The 24,285-nt window shown below is 37.3% G+C and overlaps 1 protein-coding gene across 1 annotated transcript in view; it reads right to left on the reverse strand.

Annotated features, from left to right (window-relative positions):
• The window catches only part of Blo (bloated), a 78,497-nt gene that overhangs the window by 7,677 nt on the left and 46,535 nt on the right, over nucleotides 1–24,285 (reverse strand). The window contains exons 4-7 of the mRNA XM_021335806.3: nucleotides 6,294–9,043; nucleotides 6,056–6,186; nucleotides 4,583–4,750; nucleotides 4,127–4,373 (exon numbers count right to left, since the gene is read on the reverse strand). Coding sequence (XP_021191481.3) covers nucleotides 4,127–4,373; nucleotides 4,583–4,750; nucleotides 6,056–6,186; nucleotides 6,294–9,043 — 3,296 coding nt within the window. The remainder of the gene's footprint in view (nucleotides 1–4,126; nucleotides 4,374–4,582; nucleotides 4,751–6,055; nucleotides 6,187–6,293; nucleotides 9,044–24,285) is intronic.

The following is a 24,285-nucleotide window of genomic DNA, read 5'->3' on the forward strand; positions in this document are numbered from 1 at the left end:
CAACATTATAAGCATTATAAGCATTATAAGCAAAACGTATTTTTCTTTTTTAAATAAGATATAGCGTATTAAAGTTCAGTGTGACGTCACAAAGTGCTACAATTTTCAGGACTCTGTGACGTAAAAGGCCAAGTTTTTGAAGCGTTGTATCTTTGTCATTTTATGTTTAATTAAAAAAAGAAAAAATACGTATCCGATATTTTTTGATTATCTAAATACTATTTCATTAACTACTACTAATAATACATTTAACTAAATATTATTTCATTATTTCGACCCTGGACACTACCCTATTGTTCGAAAGAGTCACCGCACCGCGGCCCTGGTAAACAAAGCTCCAGAAAGAACATGGTGGGTTTTATTCAGCAAGAGTCTAATATTCTCACACGCTCACCTTTACCTCGACAGGCAGTTTTTGTCAGTTTTGAAGACCCATAAAGCTATATCGGCCTGGGAATCGACCACTAGACCAAGGGGGTAGTAATAATAAACTATACAACCTAATCGTACCTAATAAATTCTTCATAAAATATTTTTTATCGTATTTTGATGAGTAAGTTAACCCCAAACCACCTATCTTAATAGCCATTACGTATACACCTTCTTTGTATTTATTTAACGATCGCGAACACCGAATTTAATGCTGCAGAATAAATGTATGACATCAGTCGGTGTCAAACACACGACATTGAACTCAGGTCAGTGACCCCGCCGCTTATGGCAAGTCTTCTTAAGGCTAATCCTTAATCTTTTCATAATCATCTGAATATAATACGAATGAATGTCTCAAATTCAATTTCTTGGGAAGTTACATTTGTTTGATTTATGTATTCGTGTCCTGGATAATGGTTTTAGGTTTAAAATTGATTGGTCTTGCAAAAAGAGTTTAGTTTTTATATTAATAACGCCACGCTTTTCAAAGGATTACTTAAACGTTTTTTTTTTTATTTTTAAGCAGGCAACAAACAAACATTTCGATTTTAAGTATATCGATCTTTTAATAAATTCTGTTAATATTAGTTTTCAAAGTAAAAACAGTGAGCGTTGCAGCTCAAAATAGGCCACCTCTTATATCGACCAGGAGCGCAGGCTGTCACTTAACTTTCACTTTCATGTAGCCCTGGTACCTCAAGCTATCGAATGCAGCGTTTTCAATGGAAATTATTGACAAATTCATAAAAAAGTTTTACTTTAAAAGTCAATTTAAAAGTCTGGTATACAAAACTAAGTAACTTAAAATAATGTTTTTCAATAATGAAAGAAAAACGAGGAAATATGGTTTCAAAATCAAAAATTATTTATTCAACATAAGCTGAAAAGCACTCGGGTGTCAAATCACATGAGAGAGCCCCCAAAAACGTTCATCATCACCTTTTTTTTTAACGACGTCAAAAATCATCAAATGATCCTCCCGCTGTGGCTTAGCAGCGGTGAGGGAGTGTCAGACTCTTACTGACTAAAAACCATCGTGTTCCGTCATAGGCCTTTTATGTACCAGGGCCGCGGTATCTCTTTCGAACAACCCGCAGCACGTTCATCATCACCTCCAGTGTGTTTTGCTGGGAAGAAGAAGTGGCGCAAAGACTCCCTAGCAACACATGTCATGCATGACTATGAAAAGTTTTATCCATGTTTATAGAAAGGAAAGGAGTTAGAAAGCTTGCAGCAATTGAAAAAGTAAATGAAAATGACTTAGAAGCGTCAATATTCCTTAGACTACCCTCACACTGCAGACTAAATAGTCGGCCGGCAGTTTGTTTAAGAAAATTTTGATTCCAATAAAAGTTTTTAGTCGGCCTGACACCGGACAATTACCTTATTATTGTTATATGTGTTAAATACCATTCATCTTCATCCTGAATGATGAGGCCAAACAAATAATCGTTCTCAGAGTGAAACACTGACGCATATAACTTGGAGTATAAACAAATATTGCAGTCGCCTAGGAGCGGTGTTGAAATACTCCGCCGGTTTAATTGTCGCATTGATTGCATTCGAAATAAGTATCAATATTTTATGAAACAATATTTTCAATTTTTTCGTTAAATAAACGATGAATTTAAAGAATGTTATGAAAGAGAAAATGCGTATTTTTTTCGTTCAATCATCAGATTTCAATTTATTAATCACTACTTCCGCTCAAGAGTTGGTGTTACCATAGTTTTACTAGCCAGCTGTTTCTAGTTTATGGATTAGTCCAGACAAAAATCATTCTGATACTGTAGTGGATATAAAATTCAGAAAGTCAGACAACTAGTCTTACTAAGAGGTATCTAGTTACCAAGGTGGTTAGGTTGAGAAAGTCATTCGCTCCATGTACTGCTAGACTGGAATTCGACCCCAATATAGTTAGGAAAAGGCTAGACAAATAATGAAGACCCTCGTCGGTATCTCCATAAATCAGTTTTTCTATTTTCCGTCAAACCACAACATACAGCCACATTTTATTATGGCCGTCCTTCTATACAAAAAAGAAATTTGAATACACCGAAATCTTCAGAACTGTTCCAGTTATTCTTTTACCAACTGCATTGAGTGCTGCATAAAACACAGTTTATGAAACAAAGACTTCATCGCTGCAGCATGCAGTCGGCAGGTATCAATCAGAGAGCAAGTGACGGCCGAACCGCGCCGGTAATGCGAACACTTGTGTAATCATACTTACTGATGGTACTCGAATCATTTCGCTATATCATCTCTCGACTGTTAAATTAGGTGAGAGTTTGTCGAAGGATACAGCTGTGTTATTTACTTAGCGCAAGCGTCAATGCTCATATCATAACTGTTTTGTACTTATTACAATTCTTTACTTAGCAGTCATTATCGATATCAACATAAGTTTTATTTTTTCAGTCGCTTTAAGTTTTATTATATAATTCGCATTTAATTAAAGGATATTAAAAGAAACAGTTCGGTACATACTTCAATGTCCACAAAAATGACAAACAGCCTAGCCTAAGAATCACACCTAATAGCTCACTAGAAGTGGTTAAGACTATTAACAAAAGTAGGTAATTAAATTTCAAATATTTTTTTCCATGATCTGTCCATAAGAGTTTATGAAACAAAGTATACATTTTAAATTTTTAATCATGAGTTGCGTTTCCCCTCAATTCACAAAGTGAGTTACAATGGTAGTGGCTCGTTTTGAACCCACGACCTTTAGCATCGATAGGTCACCTCGGAATATTGTGCTGTGAATGACGACCGCTGTTCCGCATTGCTCTGTACTTGGACGAGGCACAATTAACACTTTACCCTGGGCAATTTATATTATCAGTTTTCCCTGGGCTATTTATATTATGACTATGTAATTTCAGTTTTTGTTATTAATTTATTTAGGGCAATCCTGCCGTACCAAGACAGCCATTTTCAAACTTCCTCTTATACATAAACGCATTCCTCTCTCTATCCATTCGCGTATACACATATTCCTCTTTACCTTCTCATATCTGCCTGATACAGTAGTATTTCGACGTTTTCTTTCTTTTGACGCATTTGTGGGCCAATCTATATTTATGTCTTGGGCAATTTATACTCATTTTATGATAACAAAACTTGATGGCCAGCGGATTAAAGATTGTACAAATGTTTTGATCTCAAGGTTTTGAACAGTCACATTCATACTTCAAGTAAGTTGCTCTACATACTAAGCCCTCGCTTATCTTTTTGTAATCGAGTTAACTTCTTTGTTCAGTTCTAAATACTTGCGTTATTTGATACCATAAGCTCCATTTAATTTATATGTATAGATTGATCATCAACTGCCTAACCTTTTCCAAGTATGTTGGGATCGGCTACCATTTTAACCGGATGTAACTGAGTACCAATGTTTTATATGGAGCGACTACCTATCTGACCTCCTCGGCCTAGTTACCTGGGTAATTAGTTACCCCTTGATCAGACAAGTTGTCAGATTTAACTCTCTTTTAACCCATAATATATCGACGTATTCCTCTATTGATTTTTGAGAGGGATCTATGTATTCCTCTACAGATTTTTTCAAATAAAGGGCCTAAGAAGGAACATTAACGGTTTTAGTCAGTAAGAGTCTGACATTCTCTCCCGCTGTACCCACAGAGGGAGGGGTCATTTGATGATTTCCCATTAAAAAAGAAGTACTTACCAAAGCGGGTGAATCCAAAGGTCTGGACCTCGACTTCCTGAGGTCACTTTCACCATCAGAAGGTCTGGACCTCGACTTCCTCAGGTCACTCTCGACATCAGATGGTCTGGACCTCGACTTCCTCAGGTCACTCTCGCCATCAGAAGGTCTCGACTGCCGGTCACTCTCCCTGTCCGAAGAGTGGTACCGTCTCTTCTCCTCTTTGCGCTCCTTGTATCTTCTGTCTTCTTTTAGTGTCTTGTCATATCTAAGGTGATCATGAAAATGATGTCATAATTTAAATTAATTTTTGGTCGCATGAAAAACTAATAGAGATATATCACGGTCATTATGACAGCAATCTCATTTAATTTTTTAAATTCATTGAACTTGATATTTTGTAGGCTTTCAGTTAAAACTGGTATACAGACAGTTAGTTTCTGTATTAAATTCAATATTAAACACATAAATTCTTACCTTCCGTTATATTCTTCTCTGTACTTCCTCTCAGGGTCACTATCGCGAGGGTCTGAGCTCCTGTACCTGTCCAGGTCTTCCCTGGAACTCCTGTACCTCCTCTCATCAGCTTTGTAGTCGTATTCAATCTTCTTCACCACGATGTCACTGGGCTCAGGGTCGGTGTACCTGGATGGAGAAAGGCAAGTAAAAATAAACTGTAATACGTTGGCGTTGGGGTATAAAATTAATTGGCAAAGAAAATGTTCTTTAGGAATAAGAAACTAGAAACAATGCGAGATGGCCCTTGAACTTTCTTGCTTTGGATACAATAGATGTTTATGATAGCTCATGGAAGATATAGGTAGTGAAAAAATCCCGATTTTGATTGAATCTATTCATAACTTCATATACAAATAATACACCGAACCCATGTTTTTTTTGGTAAAAGTTCCTTATCGAACTAGGTATCGGCACGTTATCAACATCTGCCTAGCCTTTTGGCAAGTATATTGTCGTCAGCTTCTAGATTCAGATTATTCTAGATAGATTCAGCTGTCCTTGTTTTACATTTCATTCATATAGGCACTTTATACTCCTTTTAATGTAATCTACAATACCTTTTCTCATTTTGTATTTCTTAGGAGAATCTATGCACGCGTTTATAGAGCACCACGCTCACATTTTCCTGCTTCTAAACTGATGCATTGTTTGTGACTCACTTTACTTAGAATAACTAAGTAATATCTATTTGTATACAACAGCTACCTAGACTTTACTCAGTGCCCCACCTAAGTAAACAATGCGACGAAGATGTGACGCTATGCGATGCGATGATATCAATCCTAAACGTATATGAAAACAATATAAAACATGCAAAAAAATGTTTCGTTTAAAAACACGTCATTAGAGAAGAGCTTAAGAAGGAAGGAAGTCTTATTATAATAAGGAGCTAAGGAAAAGCTTTGCGATGGAGGAAAAACTGCTAGCTGCAATAAATAAATAAAATGTAATAGTACTATAACAACAGAGCCATTCAAAAGCATATTATACTAATGGAGTTGTACTTCATAACAATTAATAGATGGCATGCAGAGCGGCACTATTGAATACACACAAAAATACAAAAATCAGTCGAGCCGATCAGAGAAAATATATTTATAAAAATACATAGTATTCATTTTTCGTTTAATAGTATTAGTCTGTGTCCATATCGTACCGCATCGCTCTAGCATGTTATGTAGAACGCAGTTGGGAGCGGGCATGCGTCACGTGGGATTTTCATGTCACTTCTAGTGTTATCTGATGAAAGTTCTGCCCTGATTCCATGTTGCTGTTTAGCTCGTCTGTTATATTATATTTCTAGTTTTAGAATGTGTATGTGACTTTGATGCAAATATTGTTTATGCACGAATTTATTTATTGATTTTAATTGAAAGAGATTGATGCCTTAGTCATTGAATGTCAAACTAACTGCAATCGCTTATATCTTACCTTCTATAGTCGGAGTCGTCATGGGCAAGATGTTCAGGGCTCTTGAGCACCCGTGTGCGATTCTTTGGCTGGACAGTCTCCTTCTCTTTCTTGCTCTTCTTAGAAGAGTCGCGAGAGAACAGCTGCTTCATCTGATTGAGATAACAACAAAATTATCAGTATAACAAGTCTTAATATTACCAGAAGTTGATTGTAATGTGCAAAAGATATTGCTCGAAATTGTTAAGTGTGAACCTACCTTTTCAAGTCCAGTTAGCTTCTTAGCCTTTGGCGGTTTCGCACTGACTTTCTCATCGAGTCTGCTAGGACTTTTCTCGTATCTGTTAACTTTAGGATCAAAATGTGAACCTTCATCAGCACTTCTATCTCGCCCCCTATACTCCTTCCTGACACCGTCCTCCCTGTAATCTTTAAACCTTGCCAAATACTCGCCATTGGCGTAAATCTGTTCAGTAGGATAATTATCCTCTGTATGCTGTCTTTCACTTGCCAAAAATAAAGAAGTGTCTCTAACATCGTCATCACTTTCATGTCTCCTGTGCCTGGTTCTATGTATCTCTCCACTGGAGTCTTTTCGGAAATCATTTTCAATCCCCGAATCAACCAATCGATTGTCAATATCATAGCGACGGGGAGATCTATCATCTCGATAATATTCTCGACTGTCGCCAGAATCGTGTCGTCTCATACCAAACTCTTCCTTGTATCTCTCCTTGTTCTTAGCTCTGCGTAATGAGTGATAAGAATCTGCATATTTCGGAAGGTTAGCGTATTCCTCTTCACGTTCTTGCGCAATTTCAGGATTAGAGGAGTAATGTCCTTTCCTTTTGCCGAAATATTCATCTTTTCCTTTATATTTCTGTCCAGTTTGAAGAACATCATGACTAGAAGTAAGTTGCTTTTTAGCTTTGTACTTTTTCTCTTTATATTCATCAGGGGTGAGCAGTGGTTTGCCTGTGTTAGATTCTAAGCTCGGAGGCTCATACTCAGGCTCAGGCGGGAAATCCTTCTTATTGCCCTTAAACCTGGGCTCCAACCTGTCGATGAATTCACGTCTATCAAGTTCACCTTTTGGGACTTTTTGGAAAGTTCTGCTTTCAGTGTTGTATTTAACCTTATGATTATCAGAGTCATACTTATTGTAATCCTCTGTCACACTACTTTCAGCAAAACCATCTCTCTCCAAAGTGTTCCTATAATAACGAACTGTTTCATTAACATATCTTTCTGTAGCTTGCATACGTTTCTCTGCTTCATATATGGGATCTTCAGGTAAATACCTTGATATAGGCTCTTCAACATTTCTATCACGATCGAGTCTACGAGCATTTAGTCGTGATTCTAAAAGCTGACGTCTGTGACTCAGCTCATTAAAATCCAAATCAACTTTTGTAGTTTCTGGCTCATATTGTTTTTTCTTTGTGTCCATTCCATCGCCTCTTCCTCTGTATTGATTACTCAAATCAGGCGACTTCTCTTTCGGAGAGTATTCGTTTGCATATGTTGGTTCGAATTCTTCGAAGCTTGTCAATTTATATTCTCTGAATCTAGGCCTGATAGGAGAGTCTGTGATGTTGTATGTTGGTTCAAATGTATTGAAATTATCATTTTCTTTATTCTTATAATCGTAATCGTACATACGAGTTTTAGTGAATTTGTGTCTTTCTTCATATCCTAATCCTTCGTCTTCATCTGAGAAGTTTCCATACTTTTCTCTGGAGGGTGAGTAAGTTTTATGGACAGTCTGTTTATTTAGTCTGTTATTGATATGAGTGTCATTGTCTCTTACCACGTGAGCGTACACTATCCCCTTATCCATTTTATTAACAGGAGAAGGCACCCTATCAGGACTGGTATTCCTAGCGAATAGATTAGGATCAGGACTCACACTTGGTTTTAGGTAGGAAAATGGTTGATTTATATTCGTCCCGTTTGGTGGTGATATCAAATGAGATTTAGGAGGTGGTGAAGACTGATCTTCCTTTAAGATACGCACTAAATGATCAACCGTATGCCCTCGAGTCAAAGGCGGCTTATCAGGTGGCTGCTGGCTACTATGTATCATTTCTTTATCACCATAAACGTTTTCTTCAATTTTCCTTATACTATCTTTAATTCTATCTTTGACTTCAACGGGATGGGTATCTTTATTCTTTGTCGAATCGATCTCATCCACGAGTAATGTTTTCTTTACTTCGGTTTTCCGTTTAGGTGTTTCAGTTATTTGAGGGGATTTTTCTTTTTCCTTTTCTTGTGACTTGCTCTTCTTAGCCCTTGTTGGTGCCTTGGGCTCTGGTTTTTCAGGAGTTTTATATCTGGGCGGCTTTTCAACGGGATTAACTTTCTTACCTTCAGCTTTTGTTTCTTCAGATTTATTTTCTTTTAACGCAGACTTTTGTTTTTGATACACGTCTAGTGGAGGCGTCTTTTTGAAGTAATCCTCTCGCGGTGAACTTTCAATGATGGGCGATAGCTGAGACTTCTTATTTCTTAAAGACTTTAGGAACTCCTCAGTTTCGCTGCCGGATCTTTTACGAATTGGTTTATTTTGGGTGTTAAGATTTGTGTTAGACTTTAAATCAGAAACGTCACTTTTGCTTCTCTTGACAACGGTAATAGGCTTGGTAGCAACAACGACTGGTGCATCAGGGACCTTGTTTGTCTGCGCTCTTCGGAATAGAGTTGACAGCGATGTCCTTTCTTTTCTCTTTTTATTACTTACATCGCTGGTGGATCGTCCAAGAGGAGTTTTCTCCGGTGTGCCTTCGTCACTGTTTCTTCTACCAACTCTATTGTCCTTTTTCCTTCTGTGTGGTAAAGAGAAGAACTTTTCAGGTGGATGGTCGGAGGTGCATGTGATGCCGTCGGCTTGGGCTCGGACTTTGTTAGCTTCTTCGATTAATTCTTTTTCTGAGAGATGAGTGAATGGTTCCTTCCTTATTGATTTAGGTTGGTCGGATGATGTGGTCCGCGTAGCACGCGGCTTATCTGCAAGAAAACATTATTGCTTAGTATGTTTTAGGATAATTATTTCATAAATTGATTAGCAAGTTAGCGTTTCTGTAAATAACGTTACCAATTTTTTTTAGAATAGAGAATGGAGAATTTGTATTAGGTTTTAGATGTAAAGATGAAGTATATTAATGATGAAACTTATAGTAACGAGAGTGTATCAAAATTAAAATAAATATAGTGAAACACAAGTAATTCAATGAGTTATTACGAAAAGCTGTTTGTATTATAGTAAGCTCAACTCAGTCGTGCGCGCGGCCTTATGTGTGGGTAACCCTTGTACATATTCAGTGACTTTGTGTGCGTGACAAGAGGTACAGTCGGGTACAATACAGTTATTTAGGGGTTATATACGGGTGTTTAAAGAAAAACAGTTATTACGTAATTTTATGTTTATTTATTTATAATGATTATGAATCGCTACTTGAAAAATCAAATGATGAATTTTCGAATTCGCTACTCTCCAAGGTGAAATTATAAATTCTGACTCCATGTCAATTATTCTTCTTTTTTCTTTTGTACGACAAGTAGGTATTACCCCACATCCCTTCATCAATTTGACTTAAACGTTCATTTATGAGTGTCATTACTTCCGTCTTATTTTGGTCGACATTGTGCGAAGCAATAATTTTTTTTAAAATTCCCCACACATTTTGTTTACATTATTATACTAGATTATACCTCTTTTTACATTCTTAGTCCCCACTTTTATTTATTGTCCGCGTACCCCGAGCTAGAAAATATGTAAGGAGTATTTAATTCTTAGATACTGTAAATGTCAATTTGAAAAGACGTATGAGAAAATAATGAAAAACTATATTTAATAATAAAAAGCTTTGAATGTTGTTTCATTTTTTTTTACCTGACTCCTTAATAATTTCTCCGTGAATACCTAACTAGTATTTTCGTAAACGACTGTACCCATAACAAAAAGCGATAAGAACACGTCATGCTCGGACGACGTCACTGTCACACAAATGAAAGTTGTATATTTACAAGCCGACGCACACATAGGGCCGCGCGCAAATCTGAGTTGAACTATCTATACAAGAATGAAACAATAAATTATTATTATACCAATGCAAATGTATTAAACAGAAATGATCTGTAACCCAAAGGCACAAGGCTTACATTCGATTAGCAAACAACCATTTTTGTATGGTTTTAGTAATGTTTCACCAAGTGTCAAGTTAGACCATTAATTAAGCTGTCAAAGTTATTTTTGTAAGTGTAAAATAATAAACTGATTATGATAATACCTAAAAGTTTTTATTTGAACATAAAAGAGGAACATAAATCTTTTTAGCAAATCTGTCATTTTTTTAAGATTTTAAGAATGCTATCGATCAGCATCTTTCACGATTCAAGGAACAGTGCGAGAATTAAATACCATCCTTGATTTTTTCTAAGTCTTTAAGTTGTTAAGCTGTGAAATCCACTGGTATTTGAGACTTTCTAAAATAATGGTGAAAAGTACATCTTGCAAGACTGATTGACAAAAAAAATATATACCCAACAATGTTGCAAGAACTTGAACAATTGGCGCCAAAAATCTGCAAACGGCCGTCAGAATCGACATCGCCAAGGTGTTCAGCAGTCTGCTGATCAACTACAATCTTGGAAAATCGACACTAAACTAGCATTGATTAATAACAATTCATTTTGTGAATGAGAGGCCTGTGCCTTGCAGTGGACTGTGAAAAGGATTTTCGTGTTTATCATGAGACACTGACTGCTTCATGATCACACCAGTGTTTAGTTGACAGCTGATGATAACTTGTTCATGACGTACAGTTCACTTGTCCAGGGCCTTTCTTACCTTAATACTATATGTAACAATAACTTAAATGGCGTCATGATATAACGGGCAGTACTGCGAGCAAAGAACTTTTCAACTCCTACGCAAGTTAGTCACCTCGCGTCCTGAGAGCAAAAACTAACAATGGCTAATGATTTTGTGATGGCTAATGATTAAAGATTTATTGGCTTATAAGAATTAGAATTAGTTTTTTTCTGTATCTGAGAAAATATTTAGTCTTTCAGAATTAAAATTAGATCTTTTAAAAAGAATAATGATGTCTTTTGATTCTCTTTTATAATAATTCATTGTCTCTTCAAACGTAATATGTTCCTTAAAGGATCGTATAATTTTATGGTGCATAAAAAGCCTGACACACCTTACGTTTATCCGTGACACTGTCACCTATGACCTCAGCTTTGCTGCAGGCTTCAAAGATGAGATCAGAGACAAAATAATTCAATTGAGAGAGCAAAATTGATATATTTGACGTTTGTAACACCGGTTTACCCCTTCAAAAATAAGGCAAACATGACGAGATACCCCACGAGAAACTCAGTTTCAAGTCCTAGTCCTACACCCTTACCGTTTTCATATCAAGTTCAATCTTTGATTCGGGGTTTTACCGCTAAAAACCTTGAACCTAAATAGAAAGAAGATGAATATAAATTGAACCTAAAATTATGAGAAGCATATTTACGAACTGACATGCTAAACTCAAGCTACAATCGTTTATTGAAATTGGGCTGATAAATAAGCACGTTTTGAACGTCAAAAACAAAAGACAGCTGACAGCCCCCAAGACGCCTACCCTTCACCACTTCCTATGTGGTTCTGCTATGAAGAAGAATTGGCGCAATAAATTCCCCAGCAACATATGTCTTTGATCATACTAAACGGTAGTAACTTTTTCCTTTATCGAAGCTTACTAAAAAGTAACCCTTTGCAACTACCGTACAAACCAGTATCTAAAAACGAATAAATGGAATCCAAAAGTTGTTTGCTCCAAAAGTCAACGCTAAAAATAAGCGTGAGCGCAGAAGCGTGACGTCACACACTTTACTGCGCTTGCGACGATCCGAATAAGCACGAATGCAGAAATGAACGTCGTACAAGTTTATGTGACGGATTTTTTAAGGTTTCCAATATCGATATTTCCTGATCTACGTATTTAAGATCCAAAAGACTCAAAACAAGGGTACTCAACGTAGGGTATTATTTTCTTCTGGATAGGCTCATCCAAGCTAGCCACCACTCGTCCATTTTGTTTTTCTCTAAGTGAGGTAAAAAAGTCACTAGTACGTAACAGTTACTAGTAACCACTTCATTTTTACACAGAAAAGATCTCAACAAAAAGTGCAAATTCCAAATAGAAACAAAAATATATGACACTTCTATGTATTTTTCTCCGAAATGCAAAAAAAAAGAATCTGCTGCACCTAATTTAAATAAATTCTTCAATTTAACTAATTAATGTGTTGTAATGTAACATACTACATATTTTATACAACCAATATTTTAGCAGCTTGATATTATGTAGACAAATGACTGAACACGCTTATAAAATTAACATGACGTAAATAATATTGCTAGATTCTAAGTACTTATAGATTCTCAACAACTAGATTTTTTTCCTCCGTTGTCGGTGGTCTCAGTCATTTGATACTTTTAACTTCATAGATGTTAATCACATTGTAAATAAATCTATCATAAATTATGTGCTTAACGGTGGTCTACTTAGAATTGAGTGTCTAGTGTTAAGTGTCATTTATCTTTTGCTTTATGTTTTTGGGGAAATCTTTACTGGTCCTTTGATAAAGGCAGACAAATCACACTGGTTTTTAAGATGGCACTAATTTCTGTTGACAGTATTGGACCCTATTTACAATTTGTCGAAACCATCGTCAGTCTATTAGATATTTAGACTTAAGAGATAAAGGAGGTTATATTGGGATCTTTGTTTTAAGTCTTAAATCAATCAAGTATTTTAGTAGACAAACTTTGCATTCGATTCTGGGTCTAAATAAGCAAATCTGTGGCTTAATTTTTACTTCCAACATACTATTCAGTGTACACCTAAAAAAACAAGTAAATAAAGGAAGCGAGCAGAATAGGTTGAGACTTTCAATTTTGAACAAAGCATCTTAGCGGGTCAACGGAATTTTGAAAAAAAAATGTGAACATATTGACGCCACATCAAAGTCTTACAAACCAAATATTAGTTGACACATATCATTAGTTTTATAAATAAAACTGTGTGTGTGACCGTGACAATGGCGATCCGTTGTCTAAACAAGATGGAGGCACTAACTGTTTATTTGTACAAACCAGTCGAACAAGGATATCACTGAGGTGAATATAATAAGTCTGTTCTATTTTATCGTTCTAAGAATGTTTTATTATTAAAAAATGTTAAAGCAACACCTGTTTGATTCTGAACATCGAATTAACTACTTCTTGGTAAATTACGTAACAAAATTTTAGATTAGCAAACCATTCCGACACTCAGATGGCTCGATTCTGAATTAGTACTATCGTTTGGTTAGTCTTTCATCGTAGTTTAGTCGACTTCCAGTCTAACCAAGGTAAAGTACCAGTTACCCGGTACGACTGGTTGTCCGACTATCTAGCTTCTGTCTACGGATAACGTCTACCAGAGACATTCAACAGGCCGGACCCATCAATTTATCATGCCTTTAGAGTCACGGATGAAGTCGTCATGACGAGATGGTCACCTATCGACAGACAGACGGCGCCAAGTGTTGTTTAACTTTATGATTTGTTAAATGTCTAAAAAGTGCTAACAACATCTCAATAAAAGAGTAACTTCCTTGAAACATATAAACATGGCGTAACCCTTTGTCTGTACCACCATATAAATAAATTGCAGATCATAATGTACCTAGTCATAAGTATTTACGTATAATATAGTAAAGTTACTGCTGTTTTGCACTTGATAATATAAGAAGTTGTCCTTGTATGTGTGATCACCTGTGTTTATGTCAACATTTGTGTTAAACACGTCACAAAGAGACCCGTTCACTGTAATGTAGTGTTTTGTTTGGTTTTCTACAGAAAATTGTGGAATATGAAAATTGGAACAAAGTAATACTTTTTTAATATAAAAAAGCAAGATGATGTTTTTAGTATTTGACGTTGAAGAGGGTCTCGATAGTGAAAACATGATGACCTGCTACGTTTTTAAGCGTAGAAATTTTGATAAAGTATGAAGTGGCGGTGGAGGAAAATATTGCAAAGAGAAGTTTCAGTTGAAAAAGCTATGTAAGCCTCCACAATTCTCCGTAGAATTATATCAACCAATACATTATAAATTAATAAAAGGGCCGATAATAAATTGCTTTTTATAAGTAAGGATATTTTTCAAGAAGATATGAAGACAATGCGAGCAGTAGCTGCCGAAACAAATATTTTAACATCTGATTAATATCTATGTCATGTTCAAATACAAGTAAGTTAGTCAGCAGTCCAAATATCCGTGTACATTGATGACAAACTGAACTGAACCTTGGTTGCGGATAATCCACAATTGACGTGGGCTTTTGTATCGTGCGCAAGAGTGTTGAGCGCCTTATACATTTTAATCAATGGTTCTTCATAGAGATCTATCACTCATATTTTTTGCTAAGCCTCATCTAGAAACGGACTGTTTGTACATCCTGAATTCCTGAACTACTTTAGGAACACTCTCGTCATTTAACAAACTTTTATTAGTTCTTTAACTTATAGTCCTAGTGATTTCAGCTAAGAATCGGTTGAAAAATAAGGCAGTCAGTAGAATAAAGAATAGATTAATAGCAGTAGTGACAATATTTGTAAAAATATTAGGCTGGAAACAGTGCTCGACCGACGGTCAGCGCTGACGGACGATCGACGTAGCTATATCTATGCAAGTCTATGAACGCGCACACAGCTACTCTATTGATTCGGTATGTGATTCGATCGGGACGTACAGTCAGCACTGACCGTCGGCCGAGCACTGTTTCCAACCTTATCTACTTAGCTGGTTTTTCAACCACAAGGAAAACGACCAGCCTATATTCGCAATTTTTTTGCCCCAAATGTTTCATTTTATCCTCAAGGCCGTTGTTTCCTTCGTCTTTCCTGTTTTCAGACAAGTACTAACAGCAAAGGTGCTAACTGACGTGTCCGTGTTTAGGAGATTGATACACAAAGACATACAGTCATTAGTGGGCAGTGAACCTTGGAGGCTTCCGTTTATCGTGGGCGAGTTGGAAAACAAAAAATGATGCGCGAATCTTACAGTGAGTTTCAAATTTAATTCATGGGAGACTTTTTTGGTAGTAAAAAGTGTACGTATTGTTGTGATCTATTTATAGATTAGAAGAAGTTTAATAATAGTGTTGTCATTGTTTTTGTTTCAAAGTTGAGAATTTTGTTGACAGCGAATTTTGGCAAGTGAAATAGGTAAACTATTTAGTTAATATTTAAGACAGAAAGATGGTAACATTGCAAATGAGGTAACAGAAAATGGGGGGATCAACCTGCATAAAAATAAAAATGAAAGGGTACAGAAACGGCAGTCTTTGAAATAGGGGCATCCATTTTATACACATTATATCACGATAAGAATCATAATAAATACCAAAATTAGCTGTTTCCCAGAGAAATCAATTTTTCATTCAGTATGAAATAGTAGATAAAATCTGAAAGATGATCAATAGAAACAATGTACATTGTCTGTTTATAATAGATGGATAACTTCAAACCAGTTATTTAAGGTCATTTCGAAATATCCGCTATGTCAGATGACTTGGAAGAAGAAACAGTTACACTACGGGAAGGATTAAAATACAAGCTATTATTGACGAGAAATCAATAAATAACTTGACATATCAGTCGATATATCAGGCTTTTGTGCCATTGTATTAAAAGAAATATAGCTTTATACATATATAAAAACGCATCTGAAAGACATCATCATCAGCCTATCGCAGTCCACTGCTGGACATAGGCCTCTCCAAGTGCACGCCACTGAGATCGATTTTCGGCTACTCGCATCCAGCTCCTGCCAGCCGTCTTGCGCAAGTCATCACTACACCGTGCCTGAGGACGTCCTACACTACGCTTGCCGAGGCGTGGTCTCCACTCTAGAACTCGTCGGGCTGAAAGACATGAATAATTATATATCGCATATAAATAATTTTATCAATGTCAAAATCAAGATGTTTAGATCAGATCAGCCCACAGAGCGGTAGCCGATGGCAATGACATATGTAGATGTGAATCCTTCGTAAGCCTACGTGAACAACCAACAAATATTTAGTCCAATTAAATATTGACCCACATATCTGCGATGGTTTTTGAAGGTGGCTGTGTGATTATTTGAAAGAATTACATCATCTACATATAGGGCCAACTGAAGAAATATTTTTTTCATCAAATCTTAGAAGATATCTCTATATTTTCGTAACGAATATGTATTTCCTTTCGTAGTATTTTCAATAAATATGCATGTAAAAATAGGAGAATCTGTCTGTCTATTAATATCTTACGAGAACTCAGTGAGCCATTCGAGTACGGTATATTTATCTCCATGTTCATCGGGAAGTTGATTGACGTGAATATAAATATGATTAATTCAAGTAAATTAAGGAACTACAAAAAGTAACGAGAGTTTACGGACAATGAACAACAATAATAAATTGACCGCACTGATTCGAAAGGTTGCACGCAAAGATATCAATTTAATTATTCCAATAAAGAATAAAGACTTGTAAAATGAGGAAGTGATCCTAATTATTATAAAATCTTAACTGTTTTAAAGTAATTGGAATTTTCAAATGGCCTTGTGAATGTCGATTTAACAGCAGATTTGTAATAAAATTTTAACGCCGCTACTAGGCAATCATAAGTGCTAAGACATCCCACATGAAGCCATTAAGCGTAAGGTTTAAAGATGTGAGCACAGTGACAGGTTGCCACTCCATCACCCACGCGCTCTTCAAATTCCAATATAACATTACTTAACTTCAAAACAGCGATAAACCATTCATTTGTCAATCCTAAGTCACATCTTACGCTTACTAATAAAAAAATGTAATCGCAATACAGTATTAAAATGATTAATAATAACATTTATGACTAATTCGCAATAACATTATTAACATTCATTGAAAATGTTTCTCTCGGCAGCTTTCGTAACGGTTGACCACAAAAGGCTCCTTCGTTTAGGTCAATGCCGAGTCAGAAACTGTCTTTATATGTCGTATATCGTCATCGCAGGCCGTTTTTGGAGCGTCTGAGTAGCGCCAGATTGTAGAGGACCCGCCCCCTACGCAAGACACAAATGGGTGCCTCAGGGTACAACTCTGGGCCCACTTATGTCGATATAATGGATTTTCGAGGTAACACGTTTGTTAATGGTTTAATCTAGCTTTTGTTTTGGGTATTGTGTACTGAACATTAAAGTAAGGCAATATCGTATTTTGAATTTGTTTTTCTCTTTTGTTTTGTTGTCACAAAGACACCTATTTATAACTAATATTACGATTAAATCCCCAAGTTCTTTGTAATAATATAAAACATAACAGATTAATAGACAGCTATCGCCTCCCCTGATAAAAAGCAACAAATCACAGAACACATACAAAAACCTTTATTTATACGTAACATGAGGAGTTATTACAGCTAGTCAAAATAAATCAGAAGAAGGCAATTATCAAGCATAACGACTCTGGTTATGATTACTGACGCCTAATGATTTAAGCTTTATCTCCGGAAGAGATCCGGCTACCCACCCCCACGACGACTGGCCCTGGTAACACACAACATACGCACATTGAGGACTGACGAAAAGATCTGCGAGCTGGAAGAGGAGTTGAGCAAGTTACATTGGGACATTATAGGGTTATGCGAAGTCCGTAGAGAGGGAGAGGACACCGTAACCCTGAAGTCTGGTAACTTGCTCTACTACCGGGAGGGCGACCAAAAGTCCCAAGGTGGTGTCGGGTTTCTCGTTCACAAGTCCCTCGTAAACAACATAACAACCATCGACAGTGTGTCGAACAGGGTGATATACCTAATACTCAGAATATCCGAAAGATATTCGCTGAAGGTCATTCAGGTATACGCACCGACCTCGTCACACTCCGATGATGAGGTGGAGACTATGTATGAGGACGTAAGTAGGGCCATACATAGTTCCAAAACCCACTTCACTGTTGTTATGGGGGATTTTAACGCTAGGTTGGGCAAGAAAAGCGGTGATGAGTTGAGAGTGGGGCAATTTGGATATGGGCAACGGAACCCTAGGGGACAGAGGCTGGCTGACTTTCTGGAGAAAGAGGAACTCTTCATGATGAACTCTTTCTTCCAGAAGCCGCCTCACAGGAAATGGACCTGGTTGAGTCCCGATGGTTTCACGAGAAACGAGATAGACTTCTTCATGACCGACAAGAGACGGATATTCAGTGATGTCTCTGTGATCAACAGGGTAAAAACCGGAAGCGATCACCGAATCGTAAGAGCCTCACTGAATATCAATGTTAAACTTGAAAGGTCCAGTCTGATGAAGTCTACGCTCCGACCTACTCGGTCCCATATTCAAAACCCGGAAAGCTTTCAACTCGAGCTCTCTAATCGCTTTGCTTGCCTCGAGAACTTAGTGTCAGTGGACGAGATCAACGACGGGCTAGTGGAAACTGTCCGCACGGTAGGGGCTAAGTTTTTTAGACCTTGCCGTAAAGATAGGCCTCATAAACTGACCGACCAAACCTTAAACCTCATGGCTGAACGACGCTTGCTACAGTTGCAGTCTTCCCACGACGCGAAGTCATATAGGCAGCTCAATAGACGAATATCCAAGTCCTTGCGACACGATCTGCGTCTCTTTAATACGAATCGTGTTAAAGAGACCATACAGCGAAACCAAGGCTCCAAAGTGTTCGCAAAGGACAAGTCTATTGGGCAAAGCCAGATGACTAAGCTGAAACGGGAGGATGGCAGCATAGCGTCGACCAAGGCAGAGGTTTTAGGCGAGATTGAGAGGTTCTATGGACAGTTATACACTTCGGTCGCAAAGCCCGTCAACAGCTTGGCAGGAGATCCAAGAGCCAAGCTGTCCCGACATTATACCGAAGATATCCCGGACATCAGTCTGTACGAGATTAGGATGGCCCTGAAGCAGCTTAAGAACAACAAGGCGCCGGGTGAGGACGGAATCACTTCAGAGCTTCTGAGAGCGGGTGGAACACCGGTACTTAAAGTCCTCCAGAAGCTCTTTAACTCCGTCCTGTCCGAGGGCAAAACGCCTGAAGCATGGAGCAGGGTGGGGTGGTGTTGTTCTTCAAAAAAGGTGACAACTGCCTGTTGAAGAACTACAGACCCATCACACTTCTAAGCCATGTTTATAAGCTGTTTTCAAGGGTTATCACGAACCGTCTCGAACACAGGCTTGATGACTTCCAGCCTCCCGAACAAGCCGGTTTCCGAAGAGGCTTTAGTACCATAGACCACATCCATACGCTGCGGCAAGTTATACAGAAGACCGAGGAGTATAACTTGCCATTATGCTTAGCGTTTGTGGACTATGAGAAAGCCTTCGATTCGGTGGAAACATGGGCGGTACTTGAGTCACTCCAGCGATGCCATATTGACTATCGGTACATCGAGGTGTTGAAGTGTTTGTATAATAACGCCACCATGTCGGTCCGAGTACAGGAGCATAGCACGAAGCCGATTCCATTGAGAAGAGGCGTAAGACAGGGGGACGTTATCTCCCCGAAACTGTTTACCGCCACAATGGAAGACGCCTTCAAGCTCCTGGAATGGCAAGGACTTGGCATCAACATCAACGGCGAATACATCACTCACCTTCGGTTTGCCGACGACATCGTAGTCATGGCAAAGTCGATGGAGGAACTCAGTATGATGCTCGAGGGCCTCGACCGAGTTTCACAACGGTGGGCCTGAAAATGAACATGGACAAGACGAAAATTATGTCAAATGTCCATGTTCAGCCCACCCCAGTCTCTGTTGGAGCTCGGTACTCGAAGTTGTTGACTCATATATCTACCTAGGACAAGTAGTCCAATTAGGTAGGTCCAACTTCGAGAAAGAGGTCAACCGCCGAATCCAACTCGGCTGGGCAGCGTTCGGGAAACTACGCAATGTCTTTTCGTCCGACATACCTCAGTGCCTCAAGACGAAAGTCTTCAACCAATGTGTGTTACCAGTGATGACTTACGGCACCGAAACGTGGTCTCTCACTATCGGCCTCATCTCAAAGCTCAAAGTCGCTCAACGAGCTATGGAGAGGGCTATGCTCGGTGTTTCTCTACGTGATCGAATCCGAAACGAGGAGATCCGTAGACGAACCAAAGTGACCGATATAGCCCACCGGATTAGCAAGTTGAAGTGGCAATGGGCAGGCCATATTGCTCGCAGAGCAGATGGCAGATGGGGCCGAAAAGTGCTGGAGTGGAGACCACGGACTAGCAAGCGCAGCGTAGGACGTCCACCAACGAGGTGGACAGACGACCTTATAAAGGTCGCCGGAAGACGCTGGATGCAGGTCGCTTCCAACAGGTATCTGTGGAGATCAAAGGGGGAGGCCTATGTTCAGCAGTGGACGTCCTATGGCTGAGATGATGATGATGATGATGATGAATGATTTAAGAGGTTTTAGAACTACGCCTTACATATATTATACTAGCCATTTCCCACCGTTTCACTCGCGTCCCGTGGGATCTACTTCCCGTACCTGAATAAAATATAGCCTATGTTATTTGGAATTGACATATCAATCGATATATCAGGCTTTTGTGCCATTGTATTAAAAGAAATATAGCTTTTCGATATTTAAAACTGTAGTCAAATAAAACGTGCTAATTTTAATAATGATTTATTTAAACATAACCTGATAGACTTGAGTAGCAAATAAAGAATTAGAAGAAACTGCTGAAATCTGTTCGATATGTGTGAGAGCCTTTATGGTACAAACAAACAAAAAAATGTTTCCCCTTTCTTATATAATTATAGATAAAGATGATTTGGTACCTTTGAAAGAGATGAATTAGATTGGTTTGTAAAAGTAATTACTAAATACGAATTTGATTAGCTCCGAGTTACGTGTAAGGATGTAACACCAATAATTTTGTGTGAGTGATTTGGTTTGTGATCGGCTAAAATTAATCTTCTTTTAAATGGTAAGGATTTTTTGCTATAAATTTCAATCCTCTTTTTCTGTGTGGTATACTAACAGCAATTTTGTGGCAGCATCAGTAGCAAGATGTAGCTAAAATGACAAAAAATTTGTCTGATATTGCAATATTTCGTTTATTATGTAGGTACATTTTATTAATAATATGTGTTCCAAACAATACAAAAAATCATGAGTGATGTTTTCCTTTTATAAATGCGATGCAATTTCCGCTACTAAAATAAGAATTATTATATTTGTGAGTTTTAAATTGATTCTCAAACGATATTTTTATTTAGAGGTACGTAAGAATAGTACTACTATATTATGCGAATATATTTCAGAAGCCTTTTTAAAGAAAATGTTACGAAAAAAACCTTGTCTCCCCCAATATAAAATTGAGACTCTGACTTCAAAAATCAAACACCACTATACTGCTATAGATAGAACCATTCCTAACAGACAACAATGCAATACCAACAAAACTGTCCGTGTATCCATTCACACAATTACAAACCAATAAAATAATTCGGCACTCAACAAATAATTTCGTAAACCCTTATCTCCTCATATAAGATCTACAAGTATGTAAGAATGTAGTAATGTATTGTATAAGAACCGGTTAACTAGCCCGGAGGCTAAACGGCCACTTTTACTAGTGTTAGGAAGTCGTTGAAAGAAATTATGATCATGTTTTGTTTTTAGTTGCTCAATCTGGTAAGAGATTGGTATTAATTGTTGAGTAATCGTGATTGCATCGCGGACTTGAACATAGGTGGTAAATATTTCAAAAGTATTTAATAGAAAATGATGGAACTCATAGGTATGTAACAGCCACACGAGTCGATCGGTCATATGGCTAAAGTCAGTCCGTAAATGGGTGACGAGTACCTATGTGTTTTCCCGGCCAATGTTATTTGAAAAACTTTGGTAGTCGTTACGGCTCAGAAGCTAGAAAGTCTGACAAACAGTCTTACCAAGGAGTGTTTTGTTGCCCGGGTGGAGGAGGTCACAAAATTTAGAGGCATAATGAAAAAATGGCATAAATATAGATCAAATATTTTCAAGATGGGTTTCTTCCTCATATTTCTTCGTAGGTGAATGAATTATTTTTGGAGACTACCTTAAGGATAATGGTTCTATTCACATATAAAGTGAACGCCATATAAAAAAAACACATGATAGAATACACATTACCTTCATCGATGCATCTGGGAAATTTTGTGACGCAAGCGATGTTTTTACATTTAAATGACGAATAAGGACACTATGAGGATACAAGTCCAAAAATGAAGATTATGTTTTGTGATTTCCTTATCTTATTTATAGCTAAAAGGTGTTGAGAATTTCTGCTATGTTTAAAATTTTTAATTTATTCTAAGCTGCCATTTTAGCCTGTACTAATTTAATATTACCTATTCGTTTAAATTCATCTATTTTTATTTTTCTATTTATCCGCATTATACATCTCATACATATGTACTTCATGAAAATATTATTAAGGTACCTGTACTGGGATTCTATAAAACTCGATCAACAACTCGCATTTCACTTCGATTCGTAATGTCATTTCATACTTTAGGGGAGGTAGGGGAGGGATGGGCACTTTTTCACAATTTATTGCATAAAAAATCAGATTTTACAGATCATTATCAACTTTTATTGCCATTTCTTATATTTGGCTAGATATAAGGAAAGAGCTTTCCTAAAAATTACAATCAGTTTCAACATTACGAGATATTTAAACGGTTTTATTTAGCTCACCCCGTTTGTTTTATTATTTATTCTTGGATCAAATTTAGTAATTCAAATTTCACCCTCTTCCTGTCAACCGATTGGTCTGAAATTTTGTATACACCTTTAATTAAATCCAATATGGCCGCCGGCACAAAATGGCACAGCCCCCTCAATATGGGTATCAAATGAAAGGGCTACACAAGTAGAATACTGTCAGCAACCCCAGCGGGGCGCAACAGGGCCAAGGCCTGCCTGCACGTCGATTCTATAAAATTCGAACAACAACTCGCATTTCACTTCGCTATTCACTCTCACTTCGCATTCGATTCAGAACGACCTTGATTTTGCATTCTGTAAACATCACCTAATCACTTGCGAAGTGAAGTGAGCTCGACATCGACCAATGCTGTGCTAGTGACTTCCCCACTCGACAAAATGTCAACCGAGATTAATCAGTTTTAATTTTATCAGTTTTGACACAGAATTTTAGCTAAATATGATGTTTTAGTTATAATTTGTTATTGTAAGGAATTTGAGGCAGCTTTTAAGTATAAAATAAACAGAAATCTCTAAATTCGTGCTGTGAATATAATCTATGCTTACCCTACGAAAAAAAATACTGACAGCGCCAATTTGCCTTTCTTGCTGATTTTGAGGAAACCTTATATATTTTTTACTACGGCCGGATTGTTCAGAGCTTCCACTACTTCATTTATGCAACGAGATGCAGACGGTTGCGATAAATAAGTTCTGATGCCCTCTTTAATAACCTTCTGGTAACCGCCACTAGCCAAGAATGATAAAGTACATAGTATCTGTGAAACAATAAATCAATAAAAAATGTAATACCTACTTTATCTGGATTTAGTGAAAACAAAATTGAGACCAATTTGGTTATTTTCATGCTTAAGAGAATACCAATATTATAACTGAAGTACAGAGTCTTTTGAAAACATATCAGCTGGCGGGGAAACCACATAAAGGGAATACTCCTTATTAAGAACTAAGTGTTTTTCTTATTATTGTGTGCTTGATTACAATTTTTCAACTATAAACTGTGTCAATACTTACTTTTACACGAGTTGTAAGTCCTTTGCCTCGACGTTTTGTGGGCTTTATCAGGGGCAGTAAATCAGACTCTAGTTGGTCAATTAGCTCCTTTGACAATCTATATATGCTCACATAGTCATCATCGCGAGTTAATAAAGATAAACTACGAATTCTAGCAGATTGTTGACGCTTTTCTAAATTATCTAAAGCATGAGCTTCTTCTAATAAAGATTTAAGCAAAAACATTCTAGCCATCGTTAAAGGTAGGCACAACACTATTTTAAATATAATAGTCTCTAGATCAAGTTGGCAACGGTACCTGAAACAAGATTCTATAAAGGATTTTTCGCGCAGATTTATAACCTCACAAATTTTCACTGACGAAGAAGAGCAAAAATTTACAAATTATACATTACATGGTATGTCCAAGCCTCCCTACCATAGGGAGCATTG

Source organism: Helicoverpa armigera, chromosome 25, assembly GCF_030705265.1.
Source record: "Helicoverpa armigera isolate CAAS_96S chromosome 25, ASM3070526v1, whole genome shotgun sequence".
In the NCBI taxonomy this organism is placed as follows: Eukaryota; Metazoa; Arthropoda; class Insecta; order Lepidoptera; family Noctuidae; genus Helicoverpa; species Helicoverpa armigera.